The following is a 22,296-nucleotide window of genomic DNA, read 5'->3' as shown; positions in this document are numbered from 1 at the left end:
TTTAAGTTTTTGCAAAGATAAAATTCATTTATAGGCATTAAATGTCAGAGTAAACCTGATTCTTGACTGGTGCAGCCTGGAAAATTCAAGCAACACTGACACTCAGAAGCTATTTACCGTGTATAGGAAGCTGTCATTTAACATAATTCCTCGTAGTTAATAAAAGCTTTAAAAGGTTTAGGTAGGGTAAATGACTCTCAGTACTGAGTATGACAACATAAATTCTAGGATTTAGAATTATAATCTCCTCCTGTGGACAGAGTTTCTATCAACAGCAATAACTGCTGATCACAGCAGAGGTATTTTTACAATGGTTTTAGGCTGTTCATCTTGTAAAAAGTCTTTCAACATAAATACCACTATCTACGTTTCATGTCTTCAGTATACACAATAAAGCATCCTTAAAAATTAACACCAGCCAATGCTGAAATAGAAATAAAGTCCTGATTTCCTCTTAGTTGTGGTTGAGTTTTCTTCTTAAAACAAGAATTACACTCTTATTTACCGATATTCTAAACTAATCTACACATTGGTTATAAAACTATGTGAGTTTTCAATGCCTGCACAGTATATCAAAAAGACCACAGAAGAGGAATTACAGCAGCCATCCAGACATATAGGAGCAGCCAGTAATATTGCTGTGTCCACCCATTTACCCCAGAACAAAATTTAAGTACAAGTTATAATGAGATTCTATCATATTTGTAATGTAAACACATATGTTTTGACCAATGAACCATTCAGCATCCAAATCTAGAAGACAGTTCTCCAAAGCAGAAAGGCACCATAGAATTCTGTATTTTCAATCCCACAACACGAAGCAATCAGAATAAACTCTGTCCTGTCAGAGGTATGTTTTCTCTCAAGCTGCCAATATTGCAGAATCTCAAATGAATGCCCTGAAGACTGTGGCCAAACTTTCATGGTGACCAGACACAGACACAGCAGAAGCCAAAGGCTCAGGAGGAAGAGCCAAGACTTTCCCATGCTTGGACTGTGAAGGCATAAAAGCTCAGGGATTCCTTTGGTGGTGGTCGCCCCTAGGAGGCTTCAGCTCAAGACACTTCTGTGTTACTGCACCGTGAGTAATTTGGTTTGCAGGAGACATTGGAGACTTTGCTAAAGGAAATGTGCGTCAAACTGGTACAAACGCAGTGAAGACCAGTCTCAAGAATTCTGACTGGAGTAGCCAACATAAATTTGAGTCATCACCCATCTAACTATGGTTTCTAGTAGTCAAAAGCCATTGTCAGAAGGAATGGGATGACTCAGACTGACCTCACACACCAAAACGCAGCTGTCCAGATCTCCAGCTGCAGTGAGTGCCTGAGCTTGTCACTGATGCTGGAGGGCAGCAAAGACAATACAAGACTAGTTTTCCTACAAAGTGAAGGACCCTTCTGGCTATTAGGAGTGACATTTTTCACCCTATACATTCTAAAGCCTACTCATAAGAGCACTCTGTCACTAAGGGTTACATAGAGTCTTTACTATCTTTAGTTACTAAAAGACACAACTAAAGAGCTGCAGAAGAAACTTCGTAACACCATAAGAACTATTCTCCTCAGATCTGGATGACACCAGGGCTTCTCGTCGTGACATACATATGCCAAAACAGTTCCTGATGATCTGCAAAAAATGATTCAATAACCAAAGGCAATTCATTCTTTGTATCCCAGCATTTGAAGGGCTTTCTTCCTGAAGCTTACTATTGTCATTTCAGGCACTTTGTACTATAAATGCAACTGCCCTTTATCTGTTCCAGTGACATATCTCTCTAAGCACAGTATCTTGCACATTTTCCCACCAATATTCTTAACCATTTTTGGCATTTCACAAGAGTATTTTGAAATAATTTGGTCTCCTCCAGTAGTTTTGCAGATCTTTTGAGCTTCAAGTTGTCTGTAATTTTAACAACTTTCTTCTCTTACAAATCATTAGTAAAAAAAACAGAATATTTCCTACCATTAGCTATAACCAGAAAGAGAGAGCATATCCAGTAGTAAATTGTGCACCATTTCCTTCTGACGGCTATCAAATACCACTGATCTAGTATCTAGTCAGTATTCCACTCTGTCCAAAGATAACCAATAATTATTATTCTCTGATAGATTTACACTTTCTTTTTCCTGATCCAGTACAGTTCACATCTCCACAGGCAGGAAGCCCTTTCTTCATCCCACATTCAAAAGCTACAGTTTGCCCCTTGCACCACCACTTTGCCTGCAATGAAGGAAGCACCCCTTTCCTTATGTCAACAGTTACCAAAACTTAAACACGACTCTAGCTAGCCAGAGAGCTTTGTGAATTTCCTCCTTCACTGGCCAGGAAAACCACAAGTGGATTGTGGACACTTCTGAAGGCCTAGGCACATTTTGCTAGGTCTTTTTCTCAAGTTCTAAGTATTTTTCTCAGGCCATGAAACTTTCTCAGCCTCTAGCCAGGATTTTTCCCAGGCTAGAGACTCCTTCTTTACTGTAAACACAAAAGAAAGAATCATAACAGAGATAAACACTGCAAGGTGCCTGAGAAAGCCAGGGACAAAAGGTGTCTCCTTCTCTGACCAATGATCTGTCTGTATTTAATTTTGCACTAATTGCCTTATTTAAGGCAATGGCTTCCTTCAATAAATTGCTCTTTCTTTCTCTTTTCTGTACCAAGTAAGAGAGTGTCTTGTTGGTGTTTTTTCACCATTCTGTAATCTTTCTCACTCCAACAGTGGATAACCAGGAAGCATGCCCAGACAGTGAAGAGCAGAGGACTTGGGGGCTTCACACTCGAAAGGGAAACACCTCAACAAGAAAACACCTTCACAAAGAGAGATTCCTCACTACAGGAACACTTCTTGCACTCCCAAATGATTTAAGCATTTAGATTCTGACCATGAAAAAGTGCTAGATTCACAATCCTCCATTACTCACTGTACACAACTTTCACTATGCAAATGCTAAAACACATCATTGTAGCTTTCTACATGCCTACCCACAACGAGAAACATAAATCTAAGTCGTGGCTTTTCGTAAAAATTAAATTATCTTAGAATGGTTTTTTCTTTTTGCAAGAAGCCTTAGAAAACATAATAATCAAATAAAGGATGTCATCAGTTTCTCAACAGTACCTACTTCCTCTGAAACTGCTGTTTGCAGTCACCAAGCACACAGACGTATAAGGGAGTTCCTTCTTCCCCCACAGTAAACAGATCTGCATTTTGGCACGTTACCATGAGCCTTTAAAACCTATTTTAAAACAGGTACGTTTCTCGTGAGTTTGTTCAGATTTTATTCCAACACAAATAATTTCAAACTATTGGGTATTTTTCTCAACCACTTCCACAGTTACCAAGTAATCATTAGAGAGCTGATACTTCTGATTAGTTCATAGCTGTCTCTGTACACACAGAGTCACCATAAGTTATTCACAATTTAGGGAACAACTGCTTTGAATTCCAGGAATGGAAACTTCCATTTTGTCTCTAAGTAGAGAAAAATAAATGGCACTGAAGTAGCAACTCTGTAAACATCCAATATTCTTTGTGATAGTATATTTTATGCATTATAATTCATAGTATTTTCAAGAATACTCATTGATGATAGAGAGCTTGCTTGGCTTATCACAATGCCTAAGGGGCTAGTCTACCAGAAGAACAAAACATAAGAGGTTTTTTACCATTTCTTTTATCTACCTCTCATAAAAACAGGAAAAACCAGTCTGATATCAACCCTAACCTTGCTCCACCCAAAGTTAACAAAAGGATGATTCTACATACAAGAATTTAAACTCAAATTTTAAATAGATTTCAAGATACAAACATAATTCATAGTAGAGCATGTTCTTCATGAAAATTCACCTCCTCACACAGAAAATAACTGGTATTTCAGAAAATTAAGACTGGAGCCAAAATTCCCAATTTTGCTGACTTTACTTTTTTTTAAAATCTGATAAAATGGTTTGATTTAACAAGGTTTAATCTGTGGTGCCTGAAGAAAAAATTAAGATTGAAAGTCTTTAAATAGTTTCCTGAAGCATTCCAGAGATAATCTCACAGATTTCTCAAATGCTAGCTATGATAAGTTCACATGAAGATAGCAAACATAGCTTTTCAACCTCTTCTGTATCCCGATCTGAGTTGTCTTAGCTATGTGTTGCACTGCAATATTGTTGCAGGATGACACATATCTCATGACAACTTCATGGCTTCTTAGACAGTATTATAAACTTCTTTAATCCTTCAGTAGAAATAACTTGCCAATATCTGCATAAAATTATGAAATTCATTAAATTTTCAAATAAATTTATTATGTATTTTATATTTGAACATGTCTAACACTAACTGAAAACCTAGATTTAAAAAGTTACTTATTAAATGTGAAGATACTTTGTGTTAATCAATACGGACTCCCTCAGTGTTCCAGGACACCCATTTGCACATCCCGACTAGAGACCCACAATATATATTTTATTTATCTTCTTACTAAGAAAATAAAGATATTCCTACTAAGAAGATGAAGATATTCATACTAAGATAAAGCCGGTTTTGTCACAAATCTCAAATAGCTTGATGTGACTATGGTTTTAAATTTACCTTTTTTCAGATGATATTTTTGCTTTGTTCATATCGGAAATATGACTCTTCAAATCACCATCTCTGACAACCTGTAAGATATTAAACAACTACATATTATTGACATCTTTTGTTCTTTAGAGAAGAAATGCTGCCACCATACTCATGTCCCTTCACAAATTAAGTTCATTCACACTGACTGCATTTCTCCACAATGTCATAAGCTTTCTCCTGTCACACTATTTGATCCAGCTTTAAAAATAAATTATCATATTTTAAGTATGGAGTATGACTCTGCATTATAATTCAGGCCTACCAAAGTTCAGAAAGTCTGATCACAATAAAACAGAAACGTGTATCAGTCATTTACTAGACATTATTTTCCTGTCAATGACAGAATTTTAGCTGAAGCCAGTAAATACATTTTCTAAACTTACTTGACAATACTATGAGATGACATAACCTACTGATTTCTGACTTCTATTTTATGTATCTACAGAATAACTAAGGCTAGAGGCACAGTGAGAAACATGGAGTATTTGGTGTTCTTATTTAAGCAAGACCTCAACACATTCCTTGGACAGAAACCACATCATGCCAAGGACTCAATTTTCCTATCCATCTAAGGACATAGTGTCCTCAGGGCACACTGCTTCCTCAAATGGTGCCTCCAAGCAATTAAGGTTGCAGTCTACAGGGCCATTAACTGAGCACCAGTACTTCCATCTGAGATCTACTACGAATGACAGACAAACACTCTCACTGTGAAAAAAACTTGTCCTCAAAGAGGACAGTGGTTAATTTATAGGCAGAAGACAGAGAAAAGGGGGAAAAGAATGTTCAAAGGTATGGGTGCTAAGAATGACTAAGATAAAGCACATCTTCTCTTGATAAATGCAGGCAAGAAATTCAGCCAACTACACACACACAGCTGCCCCCTCCTCCCATCCCCTTTTCTCCAAAGAAAAGTGTAAAAGCTCTCAAAAATCCTTATTGCTCAGCACATAAAAATAATTATTGTTTATTACTGGTAAAAAGGCTAAAAGCCTAAAGCAGATGAAGTATGAAACAGGCTTATTTCCAGACTCACCTCAAAGCAGAATCTTTTCCCAGCAGCCAGGATGAAAATGCTTCTGCTTTTCACCAGAATTCCAGCTTGACTCAAGTTATGAGGTGTCCTAGCTTTGTCCAAGTACCCTTCAGGTGTAAACTATCTTGAAATCCTTTAAACAAAAGAAATAGTTACAAGAGAAGAACTGTATCCACCACATCACTGACAATTTTATGAATTACAAAGTCTAGATTATTCCAAACAAGTTGCAAGTCTTACTGGACTCAAGTAACCACCAGCTGTTTTGCTTGCAGCAAAAGTAGGACCCGCTGTCATGCAGATGATGAACAGTCTGCCAGTGCCAATAGTGTCTATATATTATTGTGTGCTGAACTGCTCTACAAGTGGAGCCAGCTACTGAGCTGAACCATCTTGAACTGCAAGGTCTGAGTTTGTTTGTCTAAATTCACCACAAAGTATTTCAATAAGCACTAAAGTGCTTACTGATGCTCCAGGTCAAGGGGAAAAATCAAGTAAAAAGGAAAAAGCACAAGAACAAAACCAAAAAAGACACAACAAAACTAAAAACTGATGAGAAGGAGCAGGAAAAATGCACACAGTAGCAATCCAGAGAATTGTGATGGAACACCTTTGCATACTAAAGTAAAAAAAAACACCAAAAAAACCACCAAAACTACCCACAAAAAAAAAAAATACCAAACAAATAAACAAAACAAACAAAAAAACAAACCAAAACAAAACAAAAAAAAAAAAAAAAACCACAAGAAAAAACTATAACATTTGACTAGGTAATGCAAAAAAACAACTTCCAAATTAATTTAAAACTTTTAACAACATCCTTATTTTGAATAAACACTCGATAGAAAACTAAAGACACAAGGTGAATGTATTTACACATATTTTAATGCCACTTGCCTTTCAGTGATTGCAGAGCAGACAAAATATTATATACATATATATATAAATATATACTATATATAAATATACCATATATATATATTATATATATAAATATATACTATATATAAAATATTAGCATCAGTTCTGCTTGTAATGGATGAACGAGTAAATGAAAGCACTGCAAGTTGGAGGGAAGCAGAAGAGAGCAAGAAGTGCTGGCTAAGTAAAACTCCAAGCCAATAAATGCTGGATTCTCTGCAATCTCCCTTTGCCTTTTCACCTTCCCTGTGAAATGCTCTCTCATTCATCCTCCCATCTAGACAGGGGAAACAGGCAGACTTCACAAGATCAGAACGCTGCACTGTAAGAATTGCTGCAATAATGCTATCAACAGTACAATAAATTAAATGGTCTGCATGAAGGTACATATAATTTTGATATTTTCCTCTCTCGGCAGAAAAGCACATATTTGCCTCACTCCTAGGTGAATTCTTTGTCACTGAACCACTGAGTCACCTTCTCTGCTGATCCAGCTTTACAATACCCTGAAAACGTGACACTCACTGACAAAGTTAATGCAAAAGCAAAGATGATACCCCCTCCAATATTTATCTTTCATATAAAGTTTTGGCGTAAGCCAAAATCTGAGAAAACCATGGAATCCATGGAACTCCTAGACCTTGGATAAATACTCTAACCACAAAACTATGCTACCAAATGTCAAGAACAACCACAAAGCAATCTGCTTTTGCTCAAAACAATGACTAAAGAAATGAACTTGCACTGTTTCGTTCAGACCTCATATTCAGACTATTAGGCATTACTGGGAGTGGCTACTGAGGACTTGTAAGAACTTCGTCCTCCTGAATACTAGGTTTACACACACACACATATATATATATGTATGTATGCATGTACAAGAAGAACACCAAGATGCTCAGCCCCTCCAAGGCAGAAATCATTCTGGCCAGACGTTGTAACGGGATTCAGAGGTGATTTTACTGACATAAGTTCTGGGGTCCCAACATAAGAAGAATGTAGACTTACTGGAGTCCAGAAGGGGGCAATAAAAATGACTGGAGCGATGGAACAATTCTCTTATATAAAAAAGACTGAAAGAGTTGGGACTTTTCACCCTGAAGATGAGAAGGCTCTGGGAAGACCTTAGGGGAGCCTTCCAGCACCTAGAGAGAGCCTACCAGAAAGCTGAATAGGGACTTTTCACATGGGACTGCAGTCACAGGACAAGAGGCAACACAATTGCTTTAAGCTGAAAGAAGAAAGGTTCAGGTTAAATGCTAGGAAGAAAAAACACATAATCACCATTACAACAGTTTTGTGCTGAGCATTTCTGTTGTCATTTTAATAAAATTATAGTTGAAAGAAATTCTCATAAATTAAACACACAATAATGTTGCATCCAAGGCTCAAAACTTTATTTTAACCAATAGCACCTCTACTTTCATGTTAGGTTTTTCTTTCTCACTGAAACTGGCAGAAATCCGACCTCTGAAAACCATGGAGAGTTTTCATGCTAAAATTCTGCTACTAAAACTTTCTCTTGGGGATAACAAGGATAATCTCTCTCTGTTACTGAAGGTGAACAGCTTTATCAATTTACATACACAGAATTCGCACGTTCAATTAACCAAAATATTTTTAACACAGAGCATACCTGCCTTGGAAGCATAAATGTAATATTAAAAAAATTTCAATTACTTTTACATTTTCTTTACTGAAAAAGCTCTTGTCCCTCAAGAAACCAGCAAGACCAAACTACCACACACCAGAAAACCAACCAAATAATAATAATAAAAAAAACTCCCAAAAACTCCCAACAACAACAACAACAAAAACAGACTACTTCACAGGGCCAGAGATGTCTGAATTTTTTCCATGACTAATACAATGATTTTCCTGCAAAGTACTTTGTAATTATATTCCAAAAAAACAGTTCTCTCCAAGCGAAACCATAAAAATTAAAACCAAGTATGGATATAGAAAGTTTATCAATACTATTGAATCTGTTCTATTTGCACTATATTCTCTTAAGTTTTTGTCTTCCAGAAATTTATTTTCTTAACAAATATTATATAGAAAGGCATATTTTTTGAGTATATTCAATATATATTAAAACATGGTATCTTATTATCATAAATAGGGGAGTTGCTAAAACCACCTATCAAATTATACTTATCAAGAGAAAAACCAAAATTTAACTTTTTTATGTCTATCTACCACAATAGTTCTGCAAAACCTGTAAGATTGTTCATCTACACATATATATATATTTCTGTGTTTTACTTTGTATCCAAAGCTTGGTGCAATCCTACATATTTTCAAAGCCAAAGTTCCAACACCACTTTTGATTATCAAGGAGCTATTGATTCGAAAGGTGAAAAAAAAGTAACTCTGAACAAGTCTGCAGCAACTAAGTTATTATTTTAATGTGTACTTACTTATCAGATAGCGCAAGCAAGTAGCTGAACAAAATCTTTGGCAAATGCTACAGTACAAAAAAAGGCAAATTAGTACTCAAAAAAAATAAAGAAGTACAAAATCTTAGGTGACAGAATAGTGTCAAAATGCAACGCATTAAAAATTACATATAAAAACCATAGGTATGAACTGAGAAAACACATAATTATTTTGAAAGTCACAAATGCTAGGCAGATGAAAACCTATCTTGAAACCATGAAGGTGGTTGCATTCCAGGGTATGCTTCCAAATGCACTTCTGCCTCTCACAGGAGTACATGTGAGCTCCCCCAGTTCAGTGCAGATTAAATCACAAGCAAATGCACCTTTCATAGTATCTCATTTCATGCATCCCAAAGTCTCAGAAGCTATTCATGGGTCAAAATATTATTTTTCAAAGTACTTATAAGTCTGTTTAAACAAAACCATATAAAAAGACTTCTGCATTCTTTGTGCTTTAGACAATCTTAATTCCAAAATACCACTTGAGGCTTACATTTTTAAACATTGAAGTAAATTGTTTGCAAGAACAGACTACCTAACTGAATTTACACTTGTACATTTACATTTGCTCTGTGTTAGAAATTCAGAATAATCAGCAACACATGGCAGCAAGTGTTGTGATTTCTGTACCAACAGCAACCTACCCAAAAACCTTTTAGAGAGCAGATAAACACCATGATAACCAACATTCCAAATATGGCAACAGCACACAAATAGCACACCATACAGAAGTGAGCAGTATGTTACCTAATATTACACAAAATAATTATTCATCAGGAGAGCAAACAGCAGTAAGAAAAGGCCACTGCTAATAATACAGTGGTGCAGTCTCCTCCATCTCATCCTCTAGCACCATAAGGAGGACTGCCCATTTGCAAAAGTCTCAGCAAATATACCTTTAGTAGCTCCTTTGTCTACTTAATCCTTTACTCTTTCATACCTAACATATTATTTTCCAGTTCAGGGTCTCAAATGACAGCTTATATATTTTTGAAAAAATAGTTGGTCATGGGTTGTTTTTTGGGGGTTTTTTCAAGAGTGCAGTTCCATTTTAATGCCATACAAACTAGCAAAATTAATACATGTGAACAATTTCCTCAACAAAACATAACCCCTAATGTTAGGTAAAAAAATCTCACAAGCTATTTGGAGATCCTAGAGTTATTTGTACAAACTGCTTTATATTTCAAAAGCTCAATCCACAGAACAATCCATAAAAGCTTTTGTTACCTATAAGCCATTCTAAAAATCTGAGGAAATCCTTGAATCTTCACAATTTAAGTTTCAAGATGACAAACACTACATGGTACTCAATCACAATCCAGTAAACAGAACCATAAAGAATGATAACTAATGTGGTAGTGAGAATCTGTTTCCTGAAACTGACTATTCCTAGCCCAATTCCTGAACCTTTACAAGCACTGGTAAACAAAAACAGAGACTTCCTCCTCCATGCCAAATCTTACACTGTGTTTCATATGAATTAAAGTCCTAGTCAGTAGCCCAGAGAGAGTCAATTATCAGGACCAGCTGTTTTTTTAAATTGAATTTTAAAACAGGATGGAATGGCATTTAGTACACACTGAACAGCTGACTCTTCCTAAGATCTTAATATATAGCAGTACAAAACGTTTTAGTGCCATCAAAATATTATAATATACCTAAAAGTACCTTAGAAATATTTCTTCCATGAGAGAAGGTTTGTTCAAGACAGTAGAAAGACTAGAGATACTTTTCTACAAATGTAATTCATGTATTTAATATGGAAATAACGGAAAATAATCCCTTATCTAATGACTACCAAACTCTTCTAAGCAGAAAAAAAATATTAAGCTTTTGATTGAAGAATGTCTAATTCATAAATGTAAAACAAAATTAAATAGCTAACAACCTTCACTAGTCAAAGAAAAAATACTTCTGAAAATCAGTTAGTGCCTTTCCTTATGCCATTTGCAATAAATATTTATAGTAGGGAGTAAAAAAGTCAGCTGATTAGCTTACCTGTTGCTGCATTATAGCAAAGTGACAACTTTTTTGATGTGACTAGATAAACTGCAGCATATAATCAGACATTCAAAATGACACATAAAACTTCACAGATGACTGAAGCACTTAAGTTCTTACAGCAGGCTGCCAACTATGTAATGCAGCCATTACCACCAGTTCACATGACTGGGAAAACAAAGTCTCATAAAAGTAGCCAAAAAAGCTAAGCAAGCAAGCAAGAAAAGCATTTGCTGGGAAAGGAGCAGAATAAAACACCAGTACTTTATTTCTTGCCTGGAAAGAAGCTCCTAGAAAGTTACTGGCATTGCAAGCATAGGGTTACTTCAAGATATGACAAACTTGCTGTCATCAGGATCACATAGTATCACATTCAAAGCTTAAGTGATCTAAGCTGACAGAAATACTGCAAAAGTCAGCTACTTCTTGCCCAGCTGGCATAACCCTTTTGTCAGGTAGAAGGTGAATGGCACAGGGAGGGAGAAGGAAGCAATAAAAATAGCCAGAAGGAAAAGGACAACCACATTAGAAACTAAGTATTTTCCTACACCAAGAACTGAACAGGAACTGGAAACCTAGGAACTTTGGTCAACTCTTGAAAAAGCTTAGTGGCAAATGTCAGAGGTACTTTCTAGCACCTAAACGAGTGATTGCTCCTTTGGGTTACTGTGTCTTATGGTTTTGGTCAGTCTGTAGAAAAATCAACGCAAAGGTCTAAACTTCCTAGCTCATTGAGTAAAGCAAACCCTCAATCCTGGTTTTAGTCAGAAAAAAAAAGAAGTTAAAAAAATATAAAAATAAAAAATTGTAAAATCCATGGCTCCATGCTGCAGATTTATCTACTCAAATATACTTTAAACCCTTCAACCTCACTGGTGTGCAGAAACACAGTCATAACAACCCATAATGCTCTCAGCAACTGTTCTCACTTTCAGAATCTTGATTTGTACCATATAGCTTATGAAGTATACTTGGAACAATTAAAAGAATATTACCTACCTCCAATGTGCAAACCCCTGGACACCCTGTTACTCAGAAATTTTAAGTTTTATAAAGGATGCAATGAAAGTTTTTATGGGCCTTGCAATACACTAAATGTTTTAGGGTGACATTTTCAGGGCTGTTGCCTCTGCAGCTGTTGCAAAAGAAAGGAAGGATGTTTGGGTGCTCCCTCCTCTCCGCTACTTCCAGTCTTTCTACGGTTACTGCATTTCCAAATGGAAACCATGCTGAATCATCCACGTATCCAGGACACACACTGGATAGTTCATAATCTTCTTGATGCTTAGCACAGGATATTGGGCAGTTAAGCTGTGGATAGTGGCAGGGCCTGAAAACATACCCAGAGATACACTGCTGTTACAAATCTCTCCTAAGCACTCACACAAACAGCTGCCTTGTTCAGCACTCTCACACTCACTCCGAGATACCAGACTTCCCCTCCAAAAGGGGTTCTTTAAGGGGTTTCAACACTTCAGTTACTCCAGAGCCAGGGTGACTTGATTAGTACTCAGTGCTTCTGGACATCAGCAATTTGTATCACGGGAGCAATCTCCTAAGAGCAAGCAGCTCAGAGATACTGGAATTCAAGGAGATGTTTCAAATAACATATCAAGAGCCAAAAAACAGGTGATCCCCAACTGTGTCTAGCAAAGTATTGCCATGAATTTTAAAGACTGCAAAGTTTCTAATCATGAGACACACTGCTGACAAGCTGTTAAGTGAAAAGCTGAATGTCTTTCCTAAACTAAAACCTAAACATAAGATGAAATAGCAAACTCCTTTTGTAAGCTAAAAAGGACTTCAGAGCCCTTCTCCTTTTTCTCTTTATATGCAGCTTCTTACATGTAATTTCAGGGAACTTGTTCCCAGCAGCAGTAAGATAACTAATATAAATCTTCTGCCAAGAAAACTGAATGTTTTTCAAGCTCAAAAACTCCAATTTGGCAAATAATCTGTGAACTCCCTGAACATGAAAACTAAAACATGAGCACTGCCACCTCCAACACCTGAGCTGAAAGTTAAGCCTGAGAATCAGGTATCACTCCACACAAACATATATCAGATGTCACTTCACACATCACAATTACTCCTTGGTTTGAGATAATTTCCACCCTTTTTGAAAAAAACAAAGACAGATTTTTTTTAAATGAAACTTTTTTAAAAATAACTTCATTTATACTAGCATTAAAAAACAATCACTATAGTGAACTGAAACATCAGAAACTATATGTTAAAATTATCTTGACATTAAATAGAAAAGTCTCCAGGAAAGGAGATTATCTTGTCACTCCCCAGCCCAAGGCATAAAAAGATATTCCAACATAGACTTGCTCTCACAACACACAGCATGAGCTGTAATTTCCAGAAAAACTCATTGGTCATAAGTATAATTTAAAAAAACCAAAAGGTGGGGCTATCCCATCAGCAACATTCAGCCACTCAGTGTTACACAAAATACACACTGAAAGCTACCTGCAAAACAGAGAAGCCTTTTCATGAAATATAATCTATAAAGGTAGGGCAGACACATATTTCACTAAAGGAACATCATTCATGGGAATACAATCATTGGAGAGCTAATTTTCTAATGCTGGAAAAACTAATACACAAAGATCAACATTCATACCACAAGGCTATAAAGAAGTTTTTTCATGGTGTTTTTACACCATGCATGTACAAAGGAATTAACTTTCTGCCTATACATACTATAGAAAGCTTACTGATCTAAACAAACATAACAGTTCGTCCAGCTGAGGATTTCTAAATATCTCACACAAACCTCAGTGCCTGAAAGCAGTTTACACTGGAGAAAAGCACCACCCCACCCTGATGTGCAACCTAATTCTCAAACCTATCAGCATTTGAACTGACACCTACAAAGAAATACTTAGCGCGCTAGATTTCCACCACTACAAGAAAAGACAGGAAAAAGAAAAAAAAAAATGGAAAAAGCAAACCCCAAGTGTTAGCAAACTCCTACCCAGGAGCGTTAAGTCGAACTGGCGCCGGGCAGGCCAAGTCGCAGGGCACATGATGCCAATGTTATCCCGACCGCCGCAGCGCCCCGCCGGTGCCCACGCCGGGTGACCCCGCGGCGGGGCAGAGCCGCAGCGCCCGGGGCGGGCAGCGCCAGGGCTCGGCGCAGCCCCGGCTGCCGCAGGGCCGCCCGGCACAGTGGGGAGCGCTCCGGGCCGGCTGCGCCGCACCGAGCGCGGGGACGCCACCGTCCCGCGCCCGGCTGAGCGGGGCTCCGAGCCACCGGCGGCTCCACCCCGCGCCGCACCGCGGGCACACCCCACCGGAAACCGGGCACCGCTCTTACCGTAGGGCCCGAGACCATCTCCGCGGGCGAGAGCGCGCAGGGCGCGGCTCCCGCAGAGAGCCGCCGTGCCCGAGCTCACCCGCACACACCCACCTGCGCCCGCAGGGACGCGCCCGGTAGCCCCGGAAAGCCCGGCCCGGCGGAGCCCCGCCCCGCCCCGCCCCAGTCCCGATCCTGGCCGCGGCCGCGGCCCTGTCTCGCTGCGGCCCGCTCCGCCCTGCCCGAGGCGATGCCCGCCCGCCCGGCCGCACCTTGGCTGCCGGCGGGCAGCACCCCACTCACCCCGCGGCAGTCAGGCGGGGGCGCCGGGCGGCGGGGCGGCTCCGCGCTGCGCCCCCGCTGTGCTCATGCGGCGGCAGGACCTGCCCGCACCGCAGCGCGTCACCGGCCCCGCCGCGCTCCGCCCGCGCGCAAGCGCCGCCGCCGCGGGCAGCGCGGTGCCCGGCCCGGCCCGGCCGCACGGGGCCTGTCGATCCTCCGGGCTGCGCGCCCCCCGCGCCAGCCACCCGCACCCGAGCAGCCTCTACTTCCCTACCAGTATCTAATGGGGGGACGGGGGAGATACAGACGATGGAAACAGGCTTTTCTCCCTGGTTCGCGAGCAGTAGGACAAGAGGCAGTGGGCACAAACTGATGCACTGGAAGCTCCATCTGAAAACGAGGAAGAACTTCTTTGCTGTGCGGGTGACCAAGCACTGCCACAGATTGTCTAGAGAGGTTGTGAAATCTCCCCCACTGGAGATGTTCAAAAACTGTCTGGACACGATCCTGTGCGGTGCGCTCTAGGATGACTGCTCGAGCAGGGAGGCTGGACCACATAACCCGCTGTCCTCCCTTTCAACCTGACCGATTCTGTGATTCTGCAATACCTTCGTGGGGTGCTTCCCCCTGGCCCAATCTTTACACACAGTTTGTTGTGGCAGGTAAGTACCTGAACCCAAAGAATCCTACTGCCCAGTGGGTTCTGTGGTACTGAGGTACCACAGAAGCAAGATAATTCATAGTAATTCATTAGTCAAACATTTTGTATGCCTCCTCACACACCCCTCACCCCTTTCCCCTGAGAATTTTTGCAAAAGAAAGGTAATACCTCATACACTTCACAAACCATTTTATGGCAAATTAACCTTAATGTGCCTTGCACCTGGTTTTGAACCATGCATGAGTATTGCTGATGACTTCTAGAAGTGGGTAATTTTATCTCACTCTCTGACACTTGTTAAACTGGTACAGCCAGGTATTTCCATTTTCATTAAGTTCTTCAAATGAAGAAACTACTAAGAATCTGCAGCCAAATCTTTATTCCGAGTTTACAAATCTGACATGGGTATGGGAAAAGCAGCCCTTAAGTAAAAGGCTGTCAAACTGAAATCAAGTTCAAATCCTACTTACTCTATTAATAAAGGCACAACCCTTAACAGATTGCAGAATTATTAATATGCAAAGTTAATTTCCAAATAACATTGTGTACCCACAGGGTTACCCATTCTAATTCATGTTCAGTAAAAAGCAGATTTCAGATCCTTTAAATTTACACTTTCATTCACCTTCCCTTTCAAAGTACAGATACCTGGCCACAGCACTTGTAACTCCTCTCCTACACACATCATTCAATCTACTCACAAAGACAAGACCTAAGATAGCCAAGACTTCTCCACTGTCTAGGACATAGCTGTGCATTTTGTGTGACAATTTGCAACTCTTCCATAGGGCTGATTCACGTGAAGGATGGTTTACAGTCACTGTGTGTTAGTCCTTTAACTCAGATTACAGTGTTAGAAAGGTAAACTCTGCTTATCATCCATGCAATGGTACGCAGATGATCTGCACAGCAAGCATACACATCCAGAGCTTACGGACACAGAACAATGCTACTTTACTGGGGAGTCAGCAGAAATCACACAAGTGAGGAGCAGAAACTAATTTTGTCGAGGAATGACAGATGGGAGATCCTGGTCCTCCTACCTCCTATTTATAAATGAATGCTTATATGCATTTTAAGTCTTCATCCCATCATATTAAAAAAAAAGGATAGTCAGATATCCATCTATTTATTCAGTTATTCCTATAGTCTTTTTCCAGCAAATAATTCAACATTCATTATGTTCCTAGAACCAGAACCCATGGGCTATGATCAAAACATATGTTTATTGGGAAGGAGCTTCCTCCCTCTCTTAGAAGTTTCTCCAGGTATCTAGCATGGATGAGAAGAGCATGAGAAGAATGCAGAACTTTGCCAGTGCAGTGGCAAAGTGGTAGGAATAGTCTCATTTGTTGAGTAACACTAGTCACATTGGGAAATGGGTGAGAACACTTAAAACAGTATTCAGTACAGCTACAAGTTGACTGTGAATTCTATTAATGGAATTATTTTAAATGCATAGTTCTGTCTAAAGCAAAGCAGAAGACATGGAATAAATTCAAGTGTGACTCAGGCAAAGATGAAAATAGCATTGGGCAGGCTCTGGCAAGTAAAGGACAAATAAAGGAGGTGTAGATAAAAATCTCTCAAATATTTTGAAGTTGAATCAGAGTCAGTTTATTTAAGTTAGGTATGAAAATAATGTTTTAAAACAGCTCTGTATGTGTCCTGGCACATGACAAAAATAAATCGGTTAAAAATATGGGAATTTTTTACTGAAAAAAGAAGACTCAGCAGTAGCTCCAAATAATTTAAGATTGACAAAAAGTGTGACTTCATTTAAGAAAAACTGAATGTTAGCAATGGGCCTAATTAAAACACTTGTATCAGTTAATGAAATGTCTTAACTTTTTTCACTCAATGTAAATAAAAAATGCAGAACTTAATTCAATATAATTATCGAATTCATCTTGATTATTTCACCCAAAAGACCATTCTAAGTTGAACTCCTATTTTTACTAACTAAACATTTGTTTATGGAAAGTTAAAGGTCACTGAATGATTGAACTTAGAATTCTTTCTTTTGGCAGGTAAACTGGTTCCAAGTTTAGGATTTATTCTATGGAGAACTTTACCTGTACCTTTAGAAAACCTAACTCTAGTGTACAAATGGAGTAGCAGACATTTGCTGATCTTATTTACATAAAAATTCTCATCAGCAGGAATATACCCTAGCTTTATTTATTTTCAAACACAATATTGTGTGCAAAAATGAATTGTTTATCCGTTGATTTTTTTATGATGAGTTAATACAATGATTCATTATTCTTTTGGTTTCCCAAAAATGTTAACACTTTAAGTAGAATCTTTAACAAGCATACAAAATTATTCCAAACAATTTACATTTAATTTAACCACAGCAAATATAAACTTGAAAATAAGGTAATGGCAAATTACGGAGCCATCAAGTAAAAGCTTGAAGGGGAGTCAGGCATGCATCTCTGAAAATTGCAGCAACAGTAATACAGTCTTGTGGAGCAGAATGGGTTCCACCAAAATTAAATCTCTAAGTTTGACCAAGTGAGCCACCTAGCAGATGAGAGAAAGGCTGTGGATATTGTCTACCTGGACTTCAGTAAAGCCTTTGGTACTCTCACCCACAGCTTCTTCCTGGAGAAACTGGCTCCTCATGGCTAAGACTAGTTTGCTGGTTAAAAACTGGGTAGATGGCTGAGCTGACGGTGTTGGTGAATGGAGTTACCCGGCTGACAATCAGTCACTACTGCAGTTTGCTAGGGCTCACTGCTGGGACTGGTCCTAATTAATATCTCTATCAATTATTTGGATGAGGTGATCAAGTACCACCTCACCTTGCAGACGACACCAAGTTGGGTGGGAGAGTTAATCAGCTGGAAGGCCCTGCAGAGGGATCTGGACAGGCTGAATCAATGAGCTGGGGCCAGTGGTATGCAGGTCAATAAGGTCAGGTGCTGACTCCCACCCCTGGGTGACAAGAACCCCATTCCCTGCTACAGGCTTGGGGCAGGGAGACTGAAAAGCTGCTCAGACAAAAGAGACCAAGGGGTCAACAGCAGATCCTGACCTGGGACATTGAGCATTGTGGAGTGCATCCAGAGAAGGAGCTGCGATGAAGGGCCTGGAGCACAAATCTTACGAGGACCAGCTGAGAGAGCTGGAGGTGTTTAGCCTGGAGAAAAAGGAGAGAATGACATTCAGGAGTGATCTTATCCCTCTCTTACAGCTACCTGAGAGTGTAGCAGGCAAGGGTCGACCTCTTCTCCCAGGAAACTGAAAACTGGAGAAGAACATATAGCCTCAATATGTGCTAGCACAGGTTCAGGTTGGACATGAGAAAGAATTTTGTCACTGAAAGGCTGGCTAAGCATTGGAACAAACTAACCAGGGATGTGGTGGTGTCACCATACCAGGAAGTCTTCAATAAACGACTACACATGCAACTTAGGGCTATGGTTCAGTTGGCATTGTGGTGTTTAATCAAAGGTTGGACTTACAGGTCTTTTCCAACTTTAATAACTTTTTGATTTTAGGAAATTCAGTCTTAGGAATATACCTTTTTAATGGGACAATCCATGAACTTAGAGAAGGTAGCAAATATATACCAATCTACACACAGTGTGGAAGGGCAAGGACATCAGAGGTGTCATAAGCTATAACAAGAAGCTTGTAACTCTACATAAATCATGTTGTGTTCATTTAATATTGTTGACAAGGCAATACAGGTAACAAACTGAGTCACAGATTACTGATATTTACAGAGTCACAAGTTTTCAGCCAAAGATAGGCTTCTCAGTCCTGCATCTTTACAGGCTACTAAAAAAGTATTTACTACTTAGTGAGCTGCACAGCACGACATGTACAGGATCAGACCATACAGCTAAAATAATCACAAAAAAAATTTTAAAAGACAATGGTTAGCCCCTCTGGAAGCAGGAAAGGGTTGTAAAGCATTAAAACAAACTGCCCAAGAAAGTGGTGGAGCCATCCTTTCTTGAAGTGTTAAAAAAGTGTGTGGATATGAGATTTCAGGACATGGTGTAATGGTCAGTGGTGATGCTGATGGACTTGAAGGACTTTTCCAACCTTAAAAATTTTCTGATTCTATCATAAAAGCAAGGAGAATAAGAAAAAGCTCTTCAAAATAACTTAGTGGGTAGCAATATATAAGCATATCTAGATCCTATCCTGTTCTCCGTAATTATCAACTGGATAATAATTGTTTCATATTAAAACTTAACCTCTACTAGTTAAATCTGCCTTGCCTGTTGCTGTACTCCTGTTGCTGAACAGATCCAGTCAATTCCAGATAACGAACACTTCCCGATAATGAAGCAAACAGCTCTCCCTCACTCCTAAAAACAATCACTCCTCCATTTGGAAGCCAATGCTTGCCTACATGCACATTGGAGAATTTGTTTTTGACTCTTTATCTCTAATGTACTTCACCAACATTGCCTCTCCTCTTTTTCACCTTTGAAATCATCTTCAGTGCTCTGTTATGCATGTATTTCAGTGCATAAAAAACATTTTAGTTCAAATCTGTGCTTCATTCAGCTACTTTAGCTTCTATAATACTACAAATGCAACAACACATCAATATTCTTCACAGAGAATTCAGAATGTAGAGATTTGGTGGATATTTTCATCTAAATTTTTGGGGACTGAGGGTGGGAAGGAGTGGGCACTGTTTTTCAGAGCAGGAAGAGGACAAGTTTCTAAAGTGATGCACTGTTTCACAGGTTCATACAAAGTTAGCCACTTTTTTCCATATGCCTACTGACAATCACATTTAATTTTTACATGCAGAATATTAACATAATCCCCTCTCCATGACCCAACCAAAACTAAGAGTGAATCTCGTCTGTTTCAGTCTAACAAGAACCTCCATATACACAGTATAAAAAAACAATTAAAACATCTATGTCTCTAATTTTCAGCCTACCTGAAGGTCACCTTCTTTCTATTTATGAGGGTGTTTTCAGACTTTGAGATCTCTCACTTTCCCTTTTCTCCCCACACCACTTCCTTCCATTATGAAGGCCATCCAAAGCAATGGTAAGTTGCTGAAAAATCAGCAGTACTTTAAACAAGGCAAAAGGTAAAGAATAACCTTCAGAAAGAAATATGAGATACCTCCTTCTTGGATCAAGGCTATGAAGATATCCTGCAGCAGATGACCATTTCTGCAATGGACCTTTTGAGGGAGAGGACAAATACCTGCTATTTAGAAAATTATAAACAATTTTAATTTTGTACAAACAAGTCAATAAGTAATTCTACACACTTCAAATTCTTTAGAGCAAACAAAACAGACTTATCTCTTAAATTTGATTTTCATTTCAAACAGTACTGGGAAGACTGAAGATGCCTTTTTGCTTATGCCAGTAATGTAAATTTCTTTTACAGGATATTTTTTAAAGCCAAATAGTAGAAGACAAGTTTGTTCACTTCTCCTCTTAAGTATCCCTAAAAAATTCATAATGCTCTAGTGTGAGTTTCTGCAGTGTAAAAATAGATGCCCTGTATTGCAAACTCATACAAAATACATCAGTACTTTCAAAATTAATGTAACATCATTTTGGAAAGACAAAAATAGCAGTAAGTCAAATGACTACACCCTAAACTGTCACATGGTTAGATGAAGTTTTCTTAAACAAAGCAGCCTATTTAAGTCAAGATATGATCACATGTTCTAACTGTATTACAGGAACAAAGGTACTCCATAATTAATACTGAAGCAAGTTCCTCATGATCCTTGATCTATTCCCACTTCACCAAGACAGAAGCACAAAGCATGTGTTGGACATAACCAGCAAGTATTATATGAAGGTTGCTTTTTTCTTTTGTCTTGCTTAACACTGAGGACTACATTGTGGTCTAAGTATTGGACTACAGAACTAGGGATACTGTTGTAATGAACTCCAAGGCATTTTAAATACTAGCGATTTTTGTAAACTATCCCCACAAAAAAAAAAAAAAAAAAAGTGTAATTTAAAAATAAATTTAAAATTATTTTATTTCTCTGGATTTTCCCACGTCCATATCACATGTACCAGAAGTTAGATCAGTCCTTCACAGCATTTTGTCTAGGCACTTCATTGTATCATTTCAGGTTAAAGTTCTCAAAGCAAAGCATTTGACCGTAGAGATTATTGCAGTGAACATGTACTGCCTTTTTTAACTGCTATGGTCACTTCACACCCACATAACCAACCTGCAGTTCATTTCTGATGCTTCATATTTTTGCCAAGGGAAGTGATAATTGCTTACATTTATTTTGGATTAATCCATTACCTCATTACTTCACAACAGTCATCTTGTAATTACAACCATAAAGTCTGTGAAGAACCACAAACAGGTATTTGCTTGTGGAATACTCTGTGGCAAACTTCAAATCTTTCCAGAAAAGTGATTTTTGTTAAAATATTGTGGTTTTAAAAAAAAGAATTCCATAGTGGAATTATTATATGGACTACAGCCCTTCTGTCCTGAAACTAAGTAAAAATTCCCCTGAAAATTAGAAAAGAAGAGAGCACTGGTCAAGCTATCACTGTCTTCTGTATTAAACTCAGCTAGGTTTCATATACAAATGTTTTATAGTCAACATCAGGTTCAATAATAACAATCTGTTCTTTCTACCATAACATTAGGATCATTACAAGGTGCCTGCTATATTGCTGTATATTGCCCCTGGAATTCTGTATAAATACACTGCAGCTGTGAGCCATCAGACATTTCAACAGGCATTAAACTAGATAACTTATTTTTTTCAGATAAGGTCGGTTGCTGTCATTGGTTTAACAAGATCTCTCACTTAAACTTCTCCTCTTGCTTCCCACCAAGCACAGATGCTCTGTACTTTGCATGTTGAATAGAAAGGATGATGGCTAAACTTAGTGCTTTTGTTTTAATCTCTGACTTGTTTCCCAAAACTTTGGCGACAAAATGTACTTAAAGATATCCTCCACCAGATCAGTAAAACACATTGTTAGCCACTGTCTTTTACACTGCTGATCTTGGCCTGAAACTGCAAACATTCAATCATAATAAAAC

The 22,296-nt window shown here is 38.7% G+C and overlaps 1 protein-coding gene across 10 annotated transcripts in view; it reads right to left on the bottom strand.

Moving 5' to 3' along the window:
* Positions 1-20,319, bottom strand: part of AGTPBP1 (ATP/GTP binding carboxypeptidase 1) — a 63,953-nt gene extending 43,634 nt beyond the window's left edge. For 7 of the 10 annotated variants that reach the window (XM_079330933.1, XM_079330940.1, XM_079330938.1 and 4 more), the window contains exons 1-3: positions 14,343-14,488; positions 5,652-5,784; positions 4,583-4,653 (exon numbers count right to left, since the gene is read on the bottom strand). In XM_079330933.1, the coding sequence (XP_079187059.1) occupies positions 4,583-4,614 (32 nt within the window). In that variant the 5' untranslated portion in view covers positions 4,615-4,653; positions 5,652-5,784; positions 14,343-14,488. Of the gene's footprint in view, positions 1-4,582; positions 4,672-5,651; positions 5,785-14,342; positions 14,489-14,624; positions 14,785-20,185 lie in introns of those variants that run through there. The other 3 variants (XM_079330936.1, XM_079330935.1, XM_079330937.1) reach the window with 3 other exon arrangements.
* Between the last annotated feature and the right edge of the window lie 1,977 nt (positions 20,320-22,296).

Source organism: Erithacus rubecula, assembly GCF_903797595.1.
Source record: "Erithacus rubecula genome assembly, contig: SUPER_Z_unloc_2, whole genome shotgun sequence".
Lineage (NCBI taxonomy): Eukaryota > Metazoa > Chordata > Aves > Passeriformes > Muscicapidae > Erithacus > Erithacus rubecula.
The sequence above is the reverse complement of the archived record's forward strand: the minus strand, read 5'-3'. Positions and strand labels throughout refer to the sequence as shown.